This window comes from Sorghum bicolor, chromosome 10, assembly GCF_000003195.3.
Source record: "Sorghum bicolor cultivar BTx623 chromosome 10, Sorghum_bicolor_NCBIv3, whole genome shotgun sequence".
Taxonomy (NCBI): Eukaryota; Viridiplantae; Streptophyta; class Magnoliopsida; order Poales; family Poaceae; genus Sorghum; species Sorghum bicolor.
Window position 1 is genome coordinate 59,165,403 of NC_012879.2, and position 20,656 is coordinate 59,186,058.

The following is a 20,656-nucleotide window of genomic DNA, read 5'->3' on the forward strand; positions in this document are numbered from 1 at the left end:
AATATTCGGTCTCAATCATCCTATAAGGTCTTGTTTAGTTCCTCACTTAAAAAACTTTTTACCCATCTCATCAAATCTTTCGACACATACATAGAGCTTTAAATGTAAAGAAAAAACTAATTGCACAATTTGGTTGTAAATCACGAGATGAATCTTTTAAGCCTAATTAGTCCATGATTAGCTATAATTGCTATAATAACCAATATGTGCTAATAGCAGATTAATTAGGCTTAATAAATTTGTCTCGCTATTTTCAGGCGAGCTATTTTTTTATTATTAGTCTATGTTTAGTACTTTAAATGTGTGCCAACAGGATCCTATTTAATTTTTTTTTGCAAACTAAATAAGGCATAAATAAATATTACGTAGCAGGGCCCAAACCGTGTGCCGCCGCCGCCGCGCCGATCGTCGAGAGCACGACGTCCCCCAGTAAGGCCGCGTGATGGGCTGATGGGCAGACGATGGCCCATGCGGATGTGGAGATGGACCAGTTCGCCCAGCCCAAGAACCCCCGAAGCCTAAAATGCTACTGCTCCCGCCTCTCCGCTTCGTCTTCAACCTCAGTCAGGCGGCGGCAGCGACACTCGCACTTTCGGGGCCGGGGTAGTTGGTAGTACCAACGGAGGGGAGGTAGGGCGGCCTACCTCGTCCTATTGGTCGGTCCGCCTCTGGGTGCATTTCCCGCTCGCTTAGCGGTGCCCGTCAGGCCATGGAACGGGAGGACGCCGACGGCGCTCTCGATTCGTGGGCCCAATTCTGCTCTCTCTCCAACGAGCTTCTCGCCGGCGACGGTGATCTCACCGTCGGCCCACGCCTAGCTCCCGTCGTTGCCGACCTCTGCACACGCGGCCTCGCCACGCTCGTCCGTGACTACTTCCTCTACTCCCTCGAGGTCCACACCGTAGCCTCTCCTCCTCGATCCCTTCTTCCTCTCAAATCTTTTTTTTTTGCGACTTTTCTTCCTCTCAAATCGTGAGCGCGCACGCGTAACTGCTGATGGGCTGGGTTGCTATTACCGTATTCCGGTGGAGGTTTGGGTCGTGATAGCTGCAGGGTGTGAAGGTTTGCGCCTGCTGCATGCTAGGTGTTTGTGAGAATGCCTGCACCAAATGTCTGGGGGCCATATGCGAGGATGGAATCGGAATCCTGTCTTGAGCTCGGGTGTTTATGGAAATGATGCCCAAGTGAATTCTCAGTGCTGGAGTGTAGGATTTACAAATGCTGTGCTCACTTTCTTTTCAAGTTCTTAACTTTCAATGCTAAAATGTTCCTCGTGTTTTCAGAAGCTCTGTTTTATTCAATTTCTGTTGTCAACCTTTCCTTGTTGGTGCAGGAAACATTTCGAAACAACGCAGTCAAGAAGTTCTGGCAGCACTTTCATCCTTATTGCAGTGCCTCGGCCGTAGACAGAATTAAGTTCTGTGTAAGTTATGGAAAACCTAATTTCCGTGTCTGATCATACCTTTATTTTGGAATGTTTAGAATGGAAATTTCAATTTTATAAAGAAAAAGTGTCTTACCTGTTTCCTATTTAAATTATCTTTTCCCCTACAAGTATGTGGTACCCTACATATATCATAAACAAATAAAATGACCTGTTTTTCATTTGATTATAGTTTGACGGCGTGGACTCTTAATGCTCGTTTTTACCTGGTTATTCTCTCTTTGTTTTTTTTTAAAAAAATTAACAAAACCTCTCAATTCATGCATTAGGTTAAGGAAAATTGGCCTGAGGAAATCTTAAGTAAAGCACTGGAGGACATATGCTTGGAAAAGGGTTACCAGGAAAAATGTGTTCTTGTTCTTGTCCAAGCTTTTCAATCATATGAGGATAGGGCGCCGCAAAAAAAATTCAAAGCAGTGGACTGTATTTCCAGCTTAATGGCTAGGTATCAGTTAATGGTATCATCAGTACTTCTGACAACACTGCCCTTGAGCTTTCCTGGTTAGTATCATTTCTTCGGTTTTGTGGTAGAGAAGGCCTTTTCTTAATGCTGTATTGGTCACAGTTGTTTCCACCAGCTTATAGTGACCATGCAGTTTACTGTTCCTTTGAATGATACTCTACACACAAGAAAAAATTGATACACACATGTTGTTCACTGTTTCTTTGAATAATACTCTTCACACATGGAAAATGATACACAGCTGAGCACAAACAGCACCCTTTTTCCTCTTTGTTGTCCAGGTACCAGTTGTTCCCATGGACCATGGTTTGGTCCTGTGATGGCAACACCTGGTCTGTCACTAAGCTGCTGACTAGTGCAAATTAGGTTCACTGATATGTGTAATAAATTGGACCTTCCCCATTCGCCTATGCTTAGGTTAGCTCACATAATTCCTTGGGTTGATATAGAGATTTTATAGCATTTGTCACCTCCTTCACTAGAAACTATACTGTACTGCAGTACTTTAGTGAGTACATGCTTGTGCATATTGATATCCTTGCAAGACATAATCACTGACAAACTGATTTCAACTATATTTTACCAGATGCATTCTTCATTGTTATAGTTAATTCTAAATTACAAGTCAGAATTAGTATATTCAAACGATGTTCTGCTACCACATTAAAATGTTGCACTTTGTAAAATGAAATAGTGTTCATTCTTCTCTGTCACTTTTCAGACGTATTGAATATCTATTTCAAGAAGAAGCTGGAAGAACTTAATACTATTATGGCTGGATCTTATGAAAGTGATCAACTTGTGGATATTGAACCTTTTCAAAGTAATACTTCTGATTGGCATTCTGGAATGGACATTGATGGTTCAGAAGTTTCTGAAAGTAGCTCCTTGGTAAAGAACATTGGAAAAGTTGTCCGTGATCTTAGATGTATTGGTTTTACATCAATGACTGAAGATGCTTATTCCTCTGCAATAATTTGGCTTTTAAAGGTCTGCATCAATTATTTTGGCATAGATACTATTGAATTTCTTTTAACTGACCTTGTATTATCTATCATTCTCACTCTGCAGTCTAAGGTTTATGAACTAGCTGGTGATGATTATAGAGTTCCTGTCCTTGGGTGTGTGAAGAAGTGGATTCAGGTACCATCTCATCTCACCATTTTGCAAAGTACAAAATTTGGGCCTCCGATTGCAGATTTTCTCCACCCATATTCTCTGACATAAAATTCGGATCTTGTCAGGCTGTTCCTCTTCAGTTTCTGCATGCTCTTTTAACATATCTCGGTGACTCTGTGGACTATGACAGTGGATCTTCTAGTCTCAAATCACCATTAGCTTCACGTCCTTCTTCCTTCCCAGGGATTGGTGTTCCTTCTGAAGCCCTTGTGAGATGGCACATGCGCCTTGAATATTTTGCTTATGAAACCTTGCAGGACCTACGAATTGGCAAACTTTTTGAAATAATTGTAGATTACCCTGAGAGGTCAGTCATTTCCCCTGTATGGTGCTGTGAGATTCAATAGGGGCTTTGACAATCCAAATATTATATATGCTTGAATATTTTCTTGACTTTGACAATGCAAATATGTGAAGAATAGCATACATAGACTTTGGCAACTTGATTCATGAGATAACTTTTGCAGCGTGTATTCTAATGGTGTCCATCTGGACAACATTTATGTTCTCGCATGCTATCCTCATCTAACAAGAGGAATTGTTTAATATGATATTGTGGCTCGTATAGGCATCTCATCATTTCTGTTGTTTTTTATCGGTATAGCTACTGAGTTTTGTTCTTTGCTCCTCCTTGATTCCTTAGAACAAACATGCTATTTCATTTCATCTATCATACTGTGCATCATATACTTTTAATACTCTTATCATTTGATCTTTAGGCTTTGACTTTGATCAAGTTTGTTAATACATCTATCTGAAACTTCTGACCTACCATATGAATGCTACTTTGGTTTCATTTTATTGTTACTATCTTATGTACTTAACTGATGCCGAATCCATATACATTTTTTTGGGCATTTTTTTTATGTAGCTCTCCTGCTATTGAAGACCTAAAGCTGTGTTTAGAGTACACGGGCCAACACTCTAAGCTTGTTGACTCATTTATCTCGTCGCTTAAATATCGTCTACTTACTGCTGGTGCATCAACAAATGATATATTGCACCAATATGTGTCCACTATCAAGGCGTTGCGGACAATTGACCCCACTGGGGTGTTCTTGGAGGCTGTTGGTGAACCAATTAGGGATTATCTGAGAGGTAGAAAAGACACTATCAAATGCATAGTGACAATGCTAACTGATGGGTCTGGAGGAAGTGCAAGTGGAACAGGAAATGCAGGTGACAATCTTCTGGAAGAGTTGAACAGAGATGCTGAAAACCAGGAAAATGCTGATTATGACGATCATGCAAACATTGATGAGAAACAAGCATGGCTAAATTCTGAAAGGTATATCTTCTTCATTCTAGTGATCATAACATCACTTATTCTGTGAGTTCTAAGAAAAGTCGCTCCTCTAAATGTGGTACGTTACTGTGATTTGTTTACAGCTGGGAACCTGATCCTGTAGAAGCTGACCCATTGAAAGGCAGCAGGAACAGAAGGAAAGTCGATATACTTGGACTAATGGTTAGTATAATTGGCTCAAAGGACCAACTAGTCAACGAATACCGTGTAATGCTGGCAGAAAAGCTGCTCAACAAATCTGACTTTGAAATTGATTCAGACATTCGCACGCTGGAACTCCTGAAGGTTAGACTGTTAATTTTATGATAGACCTATCTTGTGTTTCCAAGATATTTGGCTTTGCCACATGACACATCATTCCTACACTATAGCAGTGATATTGTTATTTTGGCAGATTCATTTTGGTGAGAGCAGCATGCAGAAGTGTGAGATTATGCTTAATGACTTGATTGACTCGAAGAGAACCAACTCGAACATTAAAACATCTTTGCTGAAGACATCCCAAACTGGTACTGCTCAAATATCATGTCTCTTACAAAATAAAGTTTAATATACTGCAATAACATCTGTACACTTCTCTTTTGTTGGCAGTTCCTGGGCAAGAGGAGGCAGAAGTGTCTCATGATGTTCTGGATGCCACTATAATATCGTCTAACTTTTGGCCACCTATTCAGGTATGCCCTAAGGATATTTTAAACATGGTGGTAGTTCTGGAGCTAAAACAGTGGCATGTTACCTATTTCACCCTTTATCTATGCTTAGACTGAGATGACTAGTGAGTCAGGGCCTGTCAACTTTTTTGGAGGGAAAACAGTAGCAGGAACCACTATGGTGGTATATAGAAAGTCTGTACACCCAAGAAGAAAAGTCTCAGCATCTTGAAGCTATACTAATTATGATACGGGGATAGTGATTGACTAATGAGTCAGAACCTATTGACAGTTGTAAAATTATATGTTCTGACTCATTAGTCTATCAAATGCTAAACTCTGAATTGGCAAGATCAGTTCTGCATCAATTAGCATGCTGTCCTGTCGAATCAAGAGACATATACTTCATTAATCACTGAATATATGTCATCATAACTTTTAAATAAGTAAAGTATTTCAATGTTGTTTGGATAATTGACTGTCAAAAAATTCTAGACCAACATTTGTTGTTTATATCTTAGTTTATTTAACACTAGTATTTTCATGACGGAACATCAAATCTTAGGAGATAGTTTGAACAGTCAGTATTTTCTATCTCTTGTAGTATGTTCTTTTTATTCACCAGCCTCTTGTATCCGGTATGAATGCAGACAGAAGACCTTGTTGTTCCTGCTTCAGTTGATCAGTTGCTATCTGATTACGCAAAACGATTTCACCAGATAAAAACTCCACGAAAGCTATTATGGAAGAAAAATCTTGGAACAGTCAAGGTTGGAAAAAAACAGATTTAATTAATGGGTACCTTGAAAACATATCTTGGTATGAGAAGTGGATATAAGCTATAACACTCTTTTTGGTTTTGCAGCTAGAACTGCAATTTGAGGGAAGAAGCATGCAGTTTACTGTAGCTCCTGTGCATGCTGCAATCATAATGCGATTTCAAGAGAAATCTAGGTATTTAAAGAACTGTATTATTGTATGTATCATTCGTACTCTTTTGACTAAATCTATCAAACTTTCCAGTTGGACTTCAAAGACACTTGCTACAGAAATTGGCATACCTGTGGATTCTCTTAACAGAAGAATAAGCTTCTGGACAAGCAAGGTCTGGCACACACACATCAGTGAATAATTGATACTTTAATTTTATATGAATATGCTTGTCATTGTGCAGATCATGGTAACATCACCATCAAAACTGGAGTGTAATCAATATTATTGTATATTATCTATTTGGACAAAAATTTGATGAACTAGATAGTTGATAACACACTGATCTAGAGTTTTGCACGTGCTATATGGGTTGCATTTTGTTATCTGTGGAAAATACAAGATATTCTCAATCTTATACATGGCCTAGGCTGCATGATGTCTGGACAAACATTTTTACTTGCTTAATTCTTAACTGTGGTCTGTTTAAGAAGCAGATTTAACAATTTTTGTAATATGATATAGGGGGTCCTGACTGAATCAGCAGGACCATATGCCGATGATCGCACCTTTACTGTTGTTGATAGCATGTCTGATGTCAACAAAAACAGTATTGTGAATGAACGCTTGACAGAGTACCAGATGACCGAGGAGGAAGGTGAAAGCTCTGTGGCTTCAGTGGAGGAACAACTTAAGAAAGAAATGACAGTTTACGAGGTATGGCTCAAAAGGAAGAAATACTGAATAAGTATATATTTACGTTTTGTTTGTGCTCACTTTTGAACCATTGGGATCCCGTACGCTCTGCAGAAATTCATCGTCGGAATGCTAACCAATTTTGGGAGTATGTCGCTGGACAGGATACATAACACTTTAAAGGTAAGACCAAAAACATGGCCAACAGTGCCTTTATTTGATATATTGCCCCCCCCCCCCCCCCCTTTTTTTTTTTCTCATCTACTTCACATTCTGATCTCTTTTTAATTTTTCTCAATTTTCAGATGTTCTGTATTGCCGAGCCATCATATGACAAGTCACTGCAGCAGCTGCAAAGTTTTCTTTCTGGTCTAGTAGCGGATGAAAAGCTAGAAACGAGGGATGGGCTGTACTTGCTAAAGAGGTAGCAGTCATTCTATATACTAGGATAGTGAGTTGTTAGACTAGGGTTGTACTACTTGCTAATGAGTTGTTTAGACTAGAGATGTCGGGTAATCAGACACAACATACTAGTTCATTATCAACGCTGTGTTATCGTGTTCCTCGAAATGTCTTGGTGTCTTGCAGTATATATCCTAGGAACTGAAGAAGTCGAGTAAGTGTCAGCGTCCTTGATGCCCCACTGTTGTGTATTTCACTCTCTGAACACCTTCGATATTCTGAGATTTTCCAAAGCTTGTTGAGAATCAGTGGAAGCAACTGTATCTCTCCTGTGTTGTAAAAAAAAAAAATCTCCTGTATATAAAGATGGAATTCTGGACGGAAAGGTTCGGTTGATCTCATGTTCCACGTCATCATATAACCTTAGCCACCGGATTCTTCTTCCTTCTTGCTTCTGATCTCACGCCGTTCATCCTCCGTCCTCCCTCTAGAGACGTCAGCAGCCTCATGAGTCATGATCTCATCTAAAGCTCTTGAGTCAGATTGCCATTGCTTGGTTCGGCCCTGAAAACGCCTATGGAACAGGTCAAGATACTCAAATATTGGTGTAAAACTCCGAGCAGGCAGACAGGCCAAGCATTGGCGGTAAACTCCTCTCTCTCTCTCTCTCTCTCTCTCTCTCTCTCTCTCTCTCTGCCCCCCCCCCCCCCCCCCCCACACACACACACAAACGCAAAGTTTTTGCCGTCAAAAAACAAAGGTAAACCAAAATTTCCTTATCAGAGGTGTAACTCAATAGCTTCTGTCATTGTCTGTTATGAAACAATCAAGATTGGCGTAATTTGAACAAATGGATATCCATTGACACGGTTCCCTAACCATCTCTTTCTGAACAGTGGTGCAAAATGACCACCATTCATAAACTCAGATGGTCTCTTTTTTTTTCCGAAGTACAAAGAATAAGCCCCTTAGTTGTAAAAAAAAAGCACCCACGGAGGCACCAATTTAAATTGGAAAAAGTCTACTTAATCCTTTCAACTATATCATGGTTTAAGTATTTCTAGCTTCATTCTTTTACTAGCACCTGGGCTACAAACTCCTTTATGCCCCTTATCCTGTCAGATTGCCAACCTTGCTTGGAAGTAGTCAAGCGAATAATTGGGTCATTATTATTACTCTGTTCTCTATCATTGCTTTTGCTTGCTAGTAGTACTCCTAGTGCATAAAACATTGCTTTTTTTTTCTTTCAAAGAACAGCATCTCATACTGATATAGCCAACATCTATCACATAAACATCATCTCATACTGATAGCCAACATCACCACATAAACATCATCTCATTCCGATAGCCAACATTATCACATAAATGCCATCTCATACTGATAGCCAATTAACATAACACATCACATATACTGATAAACATAGCGAATCTTTCGACGTATGTATAGAGTATTAAATATAGTTAAAAAAAACTAATTATACAGTTTAGTTGTAAATTGCAAGACAAATTTTTTTAGTCAAATTTTAAAAAACATGATTGATATGGATCCATAAATTAATTCTTTCGTGGACAAAATATATATCAACTTGCTCGTCATCCAGCGAGCTTAGCCTAGCTAGGTTAAAGATTTGTACAAGTTAAACTAGCTTAAGTGTGATTAATGTATTAAATTTATAGTAAATAGTTTGATTCCTCGAAAAGAATTTTTTTATTTGATTTATGGAATGAAATATATTAATGCATCATCGTCTAATTTATCTTAAGCTAATAATAACGAAACACACCGTAATTGCAAGGTTTGATTCCTTTCCTTTCAAGAGTCTTCGTGCAGTTGGTCGTGCAAATTCTTGTTCAAAGTATTTCTAGCTTGTTCTTTTGCAAGGCTACAATTTTGTATGTATGCCCTGTTAAATTGCCAACCTTGCTTTTAATAAGCATTCGCGTGAATAATAATTGGATAGAAAAACACTGAAGCTATACTTGGGGAGCAGACAAGAATTTTCCGACTGGCGACGGAATCGGTTCGGGTTGGTTACTGGCATGTGGACCGGTGCACCTTGAGCCCACGTCTGTCAGTGTGGCCCCAAGTCATGGATCACTTCATATTTGTTCCAAACGTAAGGCAGGAGCTACCCAATCAACAAACTTGGTCGGCAAGTGTTGGTTTGTTATCCAGCAAATTGAAAATGCCTCCTGATCGATCCTATATATGTATGCTGTGAGGTCATTGCTTATGCCAGGTGTATATGCATTCATCAACTTCATACTATACGTGACCCTAGCTAGCTAGCTAGATTAATCACGTGGAGCAAGTCTCTGTCTCGGCGGTTATTACCTTCTGCTTATCTAATCCATCCAATTAATTAATGTATAGTACTCCGATCGAACTTGTTTGCTGCAACTATGCCGTACGCTTGCACTGTTAGCAGAGCCAGACCAATGGCAATGAGGTGAACGGCCGGTGTGAAATCAAACGATACCGTACCGATGGACATATATATCATCGTCCTTGCCATCTCTGACCACCCTGCACAACACAACCAGCGCTTTGCAACCTGCAAGCCAGAGGCCACGCGCACGCACACGCCGACGCCGTCCCTATAAATACTCCCTCCTCCGTCCCCGAAAGAATCAAATTCCTAGGATCCGTGCCAGTTAAAGTTTGACTAACTTTATAAAAAAGAGTAACAACATCTATAATATAAAATACACATTATATGAAAATATATTTTATGATGAATCTAATAATACTAATTTGATATTATAAATCTTAGTATTTTTTTCTAGAAATTTGGTCAAAGTTTAAAAAGTTTGACTTAGAACAAGTCTAGAAAATTGATTCATTCAGGGACGGAGGCAGCTCGATCATCACTCACAGCAAGGAGTGTCGCGCCAATCAACTACGGGCTGGCTACCGCGCGACGGCGATCGATCAAGACGGCAGCGAATTCAGCCGCTAGCAGTAGCAGTCCATCGGTTCATCCATCAGGAGATGTCGCAGCCGCCGGAGCCGGTGAAGCTGATCACGGCGTTCGGCAGCCCGTTCGCGCACCGCGTGGAGGTGGCGCTGGCGCTCAAGGGGGTGCCGTACGAGCTGCTGGTGGAGGACCTGTCCGCCAAGAGCGACCTCCTGCTGACGCACAACCCCATCCACCGCTCCGTCCCGGTGCTCCTCCACGCCGGCCGCGCCGTCTGCGAGTCCCTCCTCATCGTCGAGTACGTCGACGAGGCCTTCCCCGCCTCCGCCTCCCACGGCGACGTCGTCAGGATCCTGCCCGCCGACCCCTACGCCCGCGCCACCGCCCGCTTCTGGGCCGACTTCGTCGCCACCAAGTGCCTGAAGCCGCTGTGGCTGTCGATGTGGACGGCCGACGGCGAGGCGCGGGCGAGGTTCGCCGCGGAGACGAAGGCGAGCCTGGCGGTGCTGGACGCGGAGCTCCGCGGCCGCGGGACGAGGTTCTTCGGCGGCGACGACCTCGGCTTCGTCGACCTCGCCGCCTGCACGCTGGCGCACTGGCTCGGCGTGCTGGAGGAGGTGGCCGGGGTGCGCCTCGTGGCGGAGGGAGAGTACCCGTCTCTGCGGCGGTGGGCCGACGAGTACACCTCCCACGAGGTCGTCAGGCGGTCCCTGCCGGACAGGGACCAGCTCGTCGCCTTCTTCGCCGCCAACAAGGAGAGGTACAGGTCCATGGTCGACGCAGCGGTGCACTAGGCAGCTGCACCTCCACAGTCCACATCACTGCGCGATCGTGCTAATTAAATAATGTACTTTTGGATGCATTGTAAAAAAAAGTACTTTTGGATCATTTTGTAAACTTTATACCACACCTGTCTTGCTTAGTTCACGTAAATTTTTAAATTTAGCTATAGCATTTTCATTTTATTTGATAAAAAATTATTTAGTAAATTACATATAAATTATGTAATTAGTTATTTTTATCTTTATTTAATATTCTATATATGTGTCTAAAGATTTGATGTGATGAAACTAAAAGAATTTTTTTAGAAACTAGACAAGGCCTAAAAGAAAAATACAACACTTTTGACCATATATAAATTATTTACATTATTTGGCACCGTGTGTGCATTTTCCATAACTCTGCACATGTTTTCAAATTTCTCATTGTCGAATGTTCTCAATCTTTTGTATTCCGTAGGTTCATCCTATTGTCATTTGTTGCTATTGAGGTAGTCAGGTCTTGTTTTTTCTCAAAAACTTAAAAAAAATTAATATTTTCTGTCATATCGAATCTTACAATATAAACCTTTAAAAACAAGATTTGGGTAAAAATATAAATCTTGCAACATAAAACTATAAAATTCAGCCACCCAACTAAACAAGGCCCAAGATAATTGGACCTAGCTAGCTGGTGTCGATCATACTCATGCGATGCAATTCGAAAACTCGATATATCGATGACAAGAGCACTTTAGGATGTGAATGCTTCGGCGTCTATCGTCCAATGTGGACTTTAATTATTTGATCTTCTTGAAATTTATCTACGATACATATACCTCGTTGGCATTGGCTTGCTAGATTATGTTGGCCCAGAAATGAAATGCAACTTTATTATTTTATTTCACACAATTACTAGGTTTTCAAAATTCACTCAAAATCCATTAGCAACCCATGACATAACCATCAAAATGCCACAATATTTTTGAAGGAACATTTAGGCTTTGTTCGGTTGTCTTATAAGTCATACTTATTTTTAATATATATTTAATTTTTTATTTACACGTATAAAGATTCTGACGAAAAATTTAAAAAAATGCTAGAAAAAACAAGGCAAGCCAGAGTGGTCAAATCAGATTTAACCCTTCCGACCTGCAAAACACTATTTGCATCTTTGTCGTGTAGGCCTTAAACTTTAGTGTATCGGATATTTTGATTAAGGCTTTGTTTAGTCTAAAAAGTATTTAATTTTTTAAAAAATTCTTCATCACATTAAATCTTATGACGCATGAATGAAACACTAAATATAGATAAAAATAAAAATTATTTATAATTTACGAAAGAAATCTTTTAAACTTTAATTTATTATTAAATAATATTTATGAAATATAAACGAAAATACTAAAGTATCGAAAACTAAAAAAAATTGTTAAGAACCAGGCCTAAGGCCAGTCGCAATACATGTTTCATGAGAGTGTCATACACATTAAATAGGGTACCACATAAACAAAATTACTGACTTGGCAGGGTCATTAAATAAAGAAGTTTCATTAGATGAGAGAGGAGTTTCATCCCCATGAAACTCCTCTGGCTCGGTTACCTAGTTTATAGTCTTAATAACTGTGTCATGAAACTATGTATTAAGACCGGCCTAACATTAAAAGAGTTTGATTTCTTGATAGGTGAGGTCTCGTTTAGATGCGTTTTTTTAATTTTGATATTGTAAACTTTTGATTTTATTTGACAAATATTATCCAATTATGAAGTAACTAGGCTTAAAAGATTCATTTCGCGATTTATAGGCAAACTGTACAATTAATTTTTATTTTTATCTATATTTAATGCTTTATGCATACACTGTAAGATTCGATGTGATGAAGAATCTTGAAAAGGTTTTAGTTGTTGGGTGAACTAAACCAGGCCTGACACGAGAGGGCAGACGGACGGAGTGGTGTGAAAAGAAAACGTGAGGCGGGGCAGTGTGAAAAGAAAAGTTGACGCCCATTATGCACACCAACAGAGCACACTGCAAAGCGCAGAGACAGGCAGGCAGACAGCAGGCCGCTCACCCGCTTCACCGGCGCCGCCCTGCCTCCACCTCGTCGCCGGAGTCTCCAGACTCGGCCGCGCATCCTCGGCCGCAACACGATCACGTCGTTCGGCATCTCCATCCCGCCCTCCTCCTCTGCTCCAACTAATCCTCCGTGTTTTGCTTTACTAGTTTCGTCTCCTTCGTCCACGATCGCGCGCTACTGCGGCCTGCGGTTGCGGGCGATCCCAACACCCCTCCCGGCGCAGCGGCGCTCGAGCTCAATCGACCCCCCCCCCCCCCCCCCCCGCATTCTGTTGCGGGTCCGCGCTGCTTGTTGCTCCTGTAGATAGTAGATTCGCTTGGCCGTTTGCTGTTTTCGGAACTGCTTCGTTAGTTCGTCTCCTTTTTGTGTTGCGGTTTGCGAAGTGTGTGTGTGTGTGTGGGGGGGGGTGGGGGGGGGGGTGGGGGGGTGGGGGGTGGTTCCGCAGTGTGGGTTTTGTGGGAGACGTTGCTCCTCCTTTTGCGGCTAGATCGATTTTTCAGGTGTGTAGTGCACTTTGGCCGTGATTGTCCCACCACGCATCCTCCGTTCCGGCAGCCTGGTCCCAGTTACGGCTGCTTTTTTTTTTTAAGCATGGCACAGCCGTAGGTGGAGCAGGAGAAGCTTGGATCCCTGTGCTCTTGTGTTTATTCTGGCTCAGCTATAATCTGATCCTAGTGTGTGTAAGCCGCAATGAGGACCATCATGGATTCATGGGTGGGTCTGGCTACCTGGGACTCTGCGTTCCTTATGTGGGGAACAACCTTGTCTTGTCTCGCGGGTTACATGTGGGGCTAACTGGTAATACAATAATTTGTTGGCTGTTTCTGGATTAGGGTACCCAATTGGTCCAAATCTGACGCTTAATTTTTGGCCATTTGTACACATTAGGGGATTTGATGCGAACTGCCACTCCCTGATCTTAAAATCGGTGCTGGCCTTTAGTTAAGACATAATGTTTACTTTTATGCAGTTATTGCTACAGAACTCCCTGCTTTGGGAGTTCCATTGATTCTGTACACAACCTTTTGGTATTGTGTGCAGTACACAACTTATGTGTTTTAGATATGTTGATTGGTAGATGTGTCATGTATTGTGTGTTTGTGTACTTTTGCAGTGTCAGTAATTGTAAATTTTAACATTCAGTCACAAAGTGTATCATGCTGTGTAATTTCTTATGGGGAATTTGCGTTTTTAAAAAAAATCTTATGGGTAATAATGGGGCAGAACCTTGTTGAATCATGCTAGTGTTTGCTGAATCTTGTGTTGTTTATTTATGATGCAGATACAATACTAGTGTGCCATGAGGACTTTTCAACAAAACCCTGAGGATAGGAGAGTAAATACTTCCAAGCCTTGGACTTCAAAAAAGAAGTTTTGTGAGCTGCCTGACTCTGTTGAAGTGCATATAATTGATGATGACAGTAATGACAGCAGCAAGGATTACTCAGTGGAAGATGCATCAAAGCAGCTTGCCATTTACAATCCTGATATCACACATGACAAGCAAACTGACATGGATCACTATGCTTCACCGCACCAGAGTTCTAAGAAGCCAAGACGTGGATATGGCACAGTTTTACCTTCTATTGGTACTTATACTGTACAGTGTGCCAAATGCTACAAATGGAGGATCGTTCCAACCAAAGAAAAATATCAAGAGCTACGAGGGAGTATTTCTCAGGAGCTTTTTGTATGCGCAAGGGCTCGTGAGTGGAACCGCGAATTATCATGTGTTGAACTAGAAGATATTTCACAAGATGGAAGTAGGATGTGGGCGATTGATAGGCCAAACATTGTCCAACCCCCTCCTGGCTGGGACAGGGAGGTCAGACTCAGGGGAGCTTCCACCAAGTTTGCAGATGTGTATGTCACACTTCTCTACTTTATTTAGCTTGAATGGAAGTAACACTTGTGGTTTGCCATCATCAAACTGTTTTCCATGTTTTCCTTTCACTATGTATTAAGTAAAAATCATGGAACCGTATTTTAAACTTTGTACCTGTATCTTGATCACCTGCTTGGCTTAGCAAAACTTGTCCTATATGGTACACCTATGAAACTTTTTAATAGTTTCTACTTAACACTTAAGCCTAAGGAATGTTAGCCTCTTATAATATGTACGAGTGAACACAAAAAAAAACAAAAAAAAGGCATTATAATATTATCAGTTATTCAGTTGGCAGAGATGTTCATTGACATCTAGTATTTATCAATTAGTAACTAATACATGCTTGTAGGACGTGCAGGACACCTTTTCGAACATATCACATGCAAGATACTTGATTTTAACATATATAACATGTATTATGATTATCTTCAGGTATTACACTTCTCCATCTGGGAAAAAGTTGAGGTCATTGGTTGAAATTGGGAGGTGTGTTCATCCATTGATACTTTCTTCTAACTAGTAGATTACTTATGTCATCGACTCACCTAGTTGGTATTAGGGATGCAAACGGACTACCCAGCAAACCCGCATACTATAGGCTTAATTTTGTGGGTTGCTCACGATAACCAACAAAATTAAGCTTATATAGGTGGGTTCACGTGCTGGTATAGTACAACAAAGCAGAACAACGACATGTTCTGAAATTTCCCCATGATGTAATGCATCATTATCTTGATATATCCAGGTACTTGGAACAGAACCCACACTACATCAGAGAAGGGGTTAACTTATCCCAGTTTTCATTTGCCACTCCCAAACCTCTGCAAGAAGACTATGTTCAGAAGCATACATTTGGAGATGGTCATGAGTTACTAGGGCTTCATGAGATATCTCAAGGTGCGTTAATTTGGCCCAAGATTTCCTTTTCTATAGTTCCCTACATTCGTTTGATATAGAGCATGCCACAAATCAGGATATAATGGTAGGAGTTCTAAATGATCAAATACTTTTTTTATAATTGACCAAAAACTGCAATTGCCACAAAGCCCATAGTGTTCCCTAAAACTCTGGCAAGCAAAAACTGTAGTATTTCATAGGTAATTCATGTAAGACATTGGTAATTCAATGCCACTGGGGGGAGCCAGAACTCAGCCATGCCCCAGGCTGGATCTCTCAATCTCTTCAATTGTGTTTTCTCAGTAGGACATTAATTGTCTTTTGAGTCTAGGCTGAGGCCCGAATCTCTATTGGCACTGGGCCTCGATTGTTAAGTGCTATAGTTCATTTACATAAATGCTGAATTCAGCACTGGCAACATTCCTAGAGGTATACCCTTCATTGTAAAATCTCTGCATATTAGGAGGAGCCCTTTGCAATTAAACCTGGCAATAGCTCCCAATGATATCTTGATAAGTTCACATTACAGTTTTGTTGAGGACAGCTGACCTTAGTAGTACCTTGTTTAATGGATTATAAGCATCATCGTGGAGTGCAGTCAAATAAGTGGTCAAAAGTCATGACACTATTTGAATTATGATATGTATTGTGGTTTCCATTTCCTATTTGCTCTTCCTAACATCTAATGTTTCATTTAATATTGTTTATTTGATGTATATCTTTTCGTTTACTAGTTAATAACTTTGCTATTTCCTGTCAAACCTAGCTGTTCTTGGGGTATCTGTGTGAATTTTGCTGATATGATATGACTGTGTATGTACTGCTGTTACTTGTGCAGTCGATCCTCTGTGTTGGGCAGGACCTCCTTCTCGCAGAGAACTGCTCGGTGAACTTGGCATTTCAGCTTTGGGTCGTGTTGACACTGACCAGCCCGAGATGTCAGATAGTGTCAGTCTTCACCAGCTCAAGGTGTCTGAACCACCAGCTCAGCACTGCAAGAGAACTGTGAAGCAAGTATCATCGAGGAAGTGTCGAAGGACTCCTCCAGCAGCGAGGTATCCATTCGAAGAACAATCTGGTGGCCACACGAACGACATCGAGCATGTGCAGCTGTGAACTCCAGACACAGTAGCCTCCTTAGTGTAGTTCTGCTCTTGTTTCAGTATCATTTTCCTGCATCTGTTCCGAAAGGGGGCATTAACCAAAGGACTCCAGGATTTGGGTGATCAGATGCGCTAAGCATCGATTTTGTAATGTAGATATGTTAGGGCCATGACATATTCCAAATTGGTCCACCAAATAGGCAGCTGGCATTAGAGACGTTGGAGAATGTTTGGTGTATGTATTCCCATGCAAAACCGATCATGCAGTGCACTAGTGCTACTGATACTACTAAGTACAGTAACTTAGCCGTGTGTGTTGTGGGTCTACTTTTGGCTTGGTCTCATTTTACTGACTTGTGTGCTTATGGGGCATTAACTTGACGATCAAAGTCTAGGATGCGGTTGATGCGCTAGCGCTAGGCATTGAATTACTGTAAGGTAGGTGTATGAAGGCCATGGCATATAGATATAGGCCGTACTGTCCAGTGTCCACCATAGTATGCTACTGGTACGAGAGATGTTGGTGCTACTGGAACCTGGATTGCTGGAGCAGACTGTGACCTTATCTCCCTAAGCTTCTGGATGTTTTGATTTCTGTTGGTAAGATGTCTTTCCTGGAACCTGGATGCAACATTGCGTTCAAAAGAAAAAAAAAACTATAGTTGTGTTGCCCTCTTGCAAAAAAAGGGTGTGTTGCTAACCTCGATACTCCCACTTTCACACATCATATATGTAGACTAATAAAAAAATAAATTACATAGCTCGTCTAAAAACTGCTGCGAGATAAATTTATCGTCATTAGCACATGTTGGTTACTATAATAATTATGGTTAATCATGGTTTAATTAGACTTAAAAGATTCGTCTCGCAATTTACAACTACATACCTCGAAAGATTCGAGAAAATAAATAAAAAGTTAATAATTAAAAGTTATTAATGATTTATATTCATATAATTTTCACATTTGCAATACAATAATTTTCACATTTGCAATACAATAATTTTCATATAAATTGGCGATTACATGTAAGTCACATGTTCCATACAATAATTTGTTTTTTTTCTTTATCAACTAGCATGAAATAGTGTGGGAAACATTTGTGTGCTTAGATTTCAAGTGCCTGCTTGATACGTAACATATGGGATTATTTGGATGTGGTTGCAAACACACTTGGCTGCACCCAGTGGCACACTTCTGTAACGAGTGATGCTGGGATGACCATCTCGACGGTCCCATCATCTAAGTCATAAGCATACACATTTGTAATAGACTTCAACCCCACATCATCATGCCCAGATGTACCAGTGAAGCAGGCGGTGCTGCCCATCGCCACTCCATCACCTGTGGTCTGTTCGCAGGAATCCATCGGGACACTCACACTCCACTGTTTTGGACCACTAAAGGTATAGACTCTCCTCCTGCCTGCATCCTTCACACGGAAGGATTGGCCCTTGCAAAGAAACCAGCTGGTGTCATCCAATTCTCGGTCATCCAGCTGCGACCACTCCATCGCTTCGATATCCAGCCTAAAGAATTCGAAAGCATTCTCCATTGTTCCAGGGCGTGATACGAGCACAACTTCCCCATGGGACGCGACAAGGAAATGGTGATCCTCTTGGCTCCATTTCGGACAAGGCGCCATTCTCCCCCAGGTCATTTCAGTGATGTTGAAGATGAGGATCTGCCCACTGATGTCCACACAGATGACCTGTGCCCCGAGCAAAGCTAAATCGGCGATCCAATTGCGTTCAAGTAGTCTGCGCATTCTTCTTGACATGGGAGGTTCAACACCATGCTTGTAGGCACTCCAGTACGTGTCTCCAGGGCAGGCAGTGTGCACAGTCGGAACAATGCTCCAGATCTCGAAACGTGCAACGACTAGAGGTATTCCGTGAGAACCAACATAGAAAACAAAGAACCCTTGGTACCCTTGTTCGCGACAGGGGAATACTGGCAGGTTAAGCTGTTTGCCAGAGCTTGGGTGAACAAGGAACGCACTCTGCTCTTGGAAGTGGCATGGTTTGTGTCTGATCATGAGAAGCCACCCGCGATTCTCAAATGCACAAGTAGCATCTGGAAATACGTAGCTGCTTACTCCTCGGATCTTTCTACTTGAAACATCGAACAGCAGCCGCTTCTTGCTGTTGCGTTCCACAGCAAACATGGCCAAGGGAAGCTTCATCCCTTCAGAGCAATCGCTCTTGTTCCCAGCATACGCCTCCATGGCTAAACCTGACTCGCAGATATCTAGCAGAAGCAAAGAGAGGTCATTAGCAACCAGCAAATAATTTCTACTAGAATATAAATTGGTGACTCCATTCCATACACAAAACACCTATGGCTTTGGAGACTCATCATCACGCACCGGCGGAGCCAAGACCCGGCCACCCTGGGCAGCTGGCCGGGCTCCCACGGGAACAGCAGAGGCGGGAGGGGAGAGGGAGGTGCGTACGCAGGGTCGTGCGCGGAGGACGCAGGCGAGGGCGCGAGGCGACTGGCGACAGAAGGTGGGGGGAGCCGCCGACGCCGCCGCTGAGCCTGGGACTGCCCCTCCGTCGCTGGACGCCGCCGAGGGGGAGCCGCCGACGCGCGGAAGATCGGATCCTTGGGACCGAGCCTGAGCGCGAGTGGCCAGAAGATCTGCGCTGAGTAGGGATGAAAACGATAGCACAGGGACGGATATCATTGATATATATTTGTTTTTATATTTTTTATTAGATTCGAATTCAAATACGTATAATGTTAATAATAATATTGAATAAGATATAATTAGATGTCAATATTATAAATATACAATTTAAGTATTCAGATACGGATAGGTATCGGATATTGAATATTCGGATTCGAATACGGACAAATCCGAACCCCTCTAAACAAATTCGGTCTCGAATACGGTAGAAAAATATCTGTACCATTTTCATACCTAGCACTGAGGGACCGAGCATGAGCAGCGCTGCGAGGGAGATGAGGGTCGGTGCTGCGCTAGGAGCCGGCGGTGCATGGGTTTGATGGGTCACTAAATAAAAGCCCATACAATTTTTTTCTCTTTTCTTTTTCATTTGTTTGAGCAACTTCTATTTTTTTCTAACATCTTTTGACAAATTAGCACATATATAATTAATATATATATATTTAAAAAACATATATGTTAGGGATCATAATAATGTTCCTAGGGCCCAATCGCATAATATTGTGACATAATGATTTCTCTAAAAATATTTTTTAAAATATAAACCCTATTAGGAGAAATTATGAAAATTTTCCCTCACACATTTCCTATATATAAAGGAAAGAGGGGAGATATACAAAAACTTATGTATTCATTTGCTCTTTCTCGATTGCTCTCCACTCTCTTCTTTATTTATTCAATTTAAGATCAAAATTGTAATGTCTACTGCATCACAAAACTCTTAAGGGATTAGGAACGTTTGAGCATGCTTAAACTTAATCAGCGAGTCACTGCTCTCTTAGCACTTAACCCCTCTTATAATCTTTCATCATGTTTTTCTTATTAGTATTACTATAACATTACGCCTAGACTTTATAAAACTTTTAGCTCCACCACTAGTTATACGAAATTTGGCACGGATAGATTCTGATAGGAAAGGAAATAGCAAGACATTTGTTACTTGCTAGATAACTATTTATGATATATAATATATGCAAGTTCTACACTATAACTCTACTACCTGGTAGGGGCGGGCTCAGCAAATGCGCGTACGCAAGTACAGTGCACCCAATAATTTTGGCAAACAAAAAAAAATCGAAGTTGGTATAGGCATAATATAATGTATATATATATGTATAGGTTTAATTAGCTCAGATCCGAGTACAAATAGCAAAATAGCTCTATTTAGGGTTTGGGTTCTCTGTTTCGCACAAGAGAAGGAAGGGAGGAGACTGCGTGTGGATACCTGGCGCGTGCTCATCGCCGGCGAAGACCG

The 20,656-nt window shown here is 41.3% G+C and overlaps 3 protein-coding genes and 1 pseudogene across 7 annotated transcripts; 3 read left to right on the forward strand and 1 right to left on the reverse strand.

Annotated features, from left to right (window-relative positions):
• On the forward strand, positions 535–7,384 carry LOC8065577 (anaphase-promoting complex subunit 2). 2 transcript variants are annotated; one of them, XM_002437495.2, is made up of 16 exons: positions 537–892; positions 1,334–1,423; positions 1,714–1,945; positions 2,629–2,897; positions 2,979–3,050; positions 3,152–3,393; positions 3,958–4,374; positions 4,476–4,677; positions 4,787–4,901; positions 4,984–5,066; positions 5,693–5,812; positions 5,908–5,996; positions 6,066–6,147; positions 6,498–6,689; positions 6,783–6,851; positions 6,974–7,384. In XM_002437495.2, the coding sequence occupies exons 1-16, from the start codon at positions 710–712 to the stop codon at positions 7,094–7,096; spliced, it is 2,580 nt and encodes an 859-aa protein (XP_002437540.2). In that variant the 5' UTR covers positions 537–709; the 3' UTR covers positions 7,097–7,384. The 2 variants fall into 2 exon arrangements, with proteins under 2 accessions (XP_021304382.1, XP_002437540.2); XM_021448707.1 differs by lacking the exons at positions 6,783–6,851; positions 6,974–7,384 and having other exon boundaries at positions 535–892; positions 6,607–6,689.
• Positions 9,969–10,793, forward strand: LOC8063835 (annotated as a pseudogene).
• Positions 12,736–17,038, forward strand: LOC8063836 (methyl-CpG-binding domain-containing protein 2). 2 transcript variants are annotated; one of them, XM_021448853.1, is made up of 5 exons: positions 12,736–12,904; positions 14,106–14,686; positions 15,144–15,197; positions 15,457–15,608; positions 16,447–17,038. In XM_021448853.1, the coding sequence occupies exons 2-5, from the start codon at positions 14,124–14,126 to the stop codon at positions 16,722–16,724; spliced, it is 1,047 nt and encodes a 348-aa protein (XP_021304528.1). In that variant the 5' UTR covers positions 12,736–12,904; positions 14,106–14,123; the 3' UTR covers positions 16,725–17,038. The 2 variants fall into 2 exon arrangements, with proteins under 2 accessions (XP_021304528.1, XP_021304527.1); XM_021448852.1 differs by having other exon boundaries at positions 12,736–12,901.
• Positions 17,755–19,357, reverse strand: LOC110430851. Of its 3 annotated transcripts, none has more exons than XM_021448954.1 (2): positions 19,165–19,357; positions 17,755–18,959 (listed from the first exon to the last, which is right to left on the reverse strand). In XM_021448954.1, exon 2 carries the CDS (start codon positions 18,934–18,936, stop codon positions 17,857–17,859), a length of 1,080 nt encoding a protein of 359 aa, XP_021304629.1. In that variant the 5' UTR covers positions 18,937–18,959; positions 19,165–19,357; the 3' UTR covers positions 17,755–17,856. The 3 variants fall into 3 exon arrangements, with proteins under 3 accessions (XP_021304629.1, XP_021304631.1, XP_021304630.1); XM_021448956.1 differs by having other exon boundaries at positions 19,078–19,354; XM_021448955.1 differs by having other exon boundaries at positions 19,048–19,354.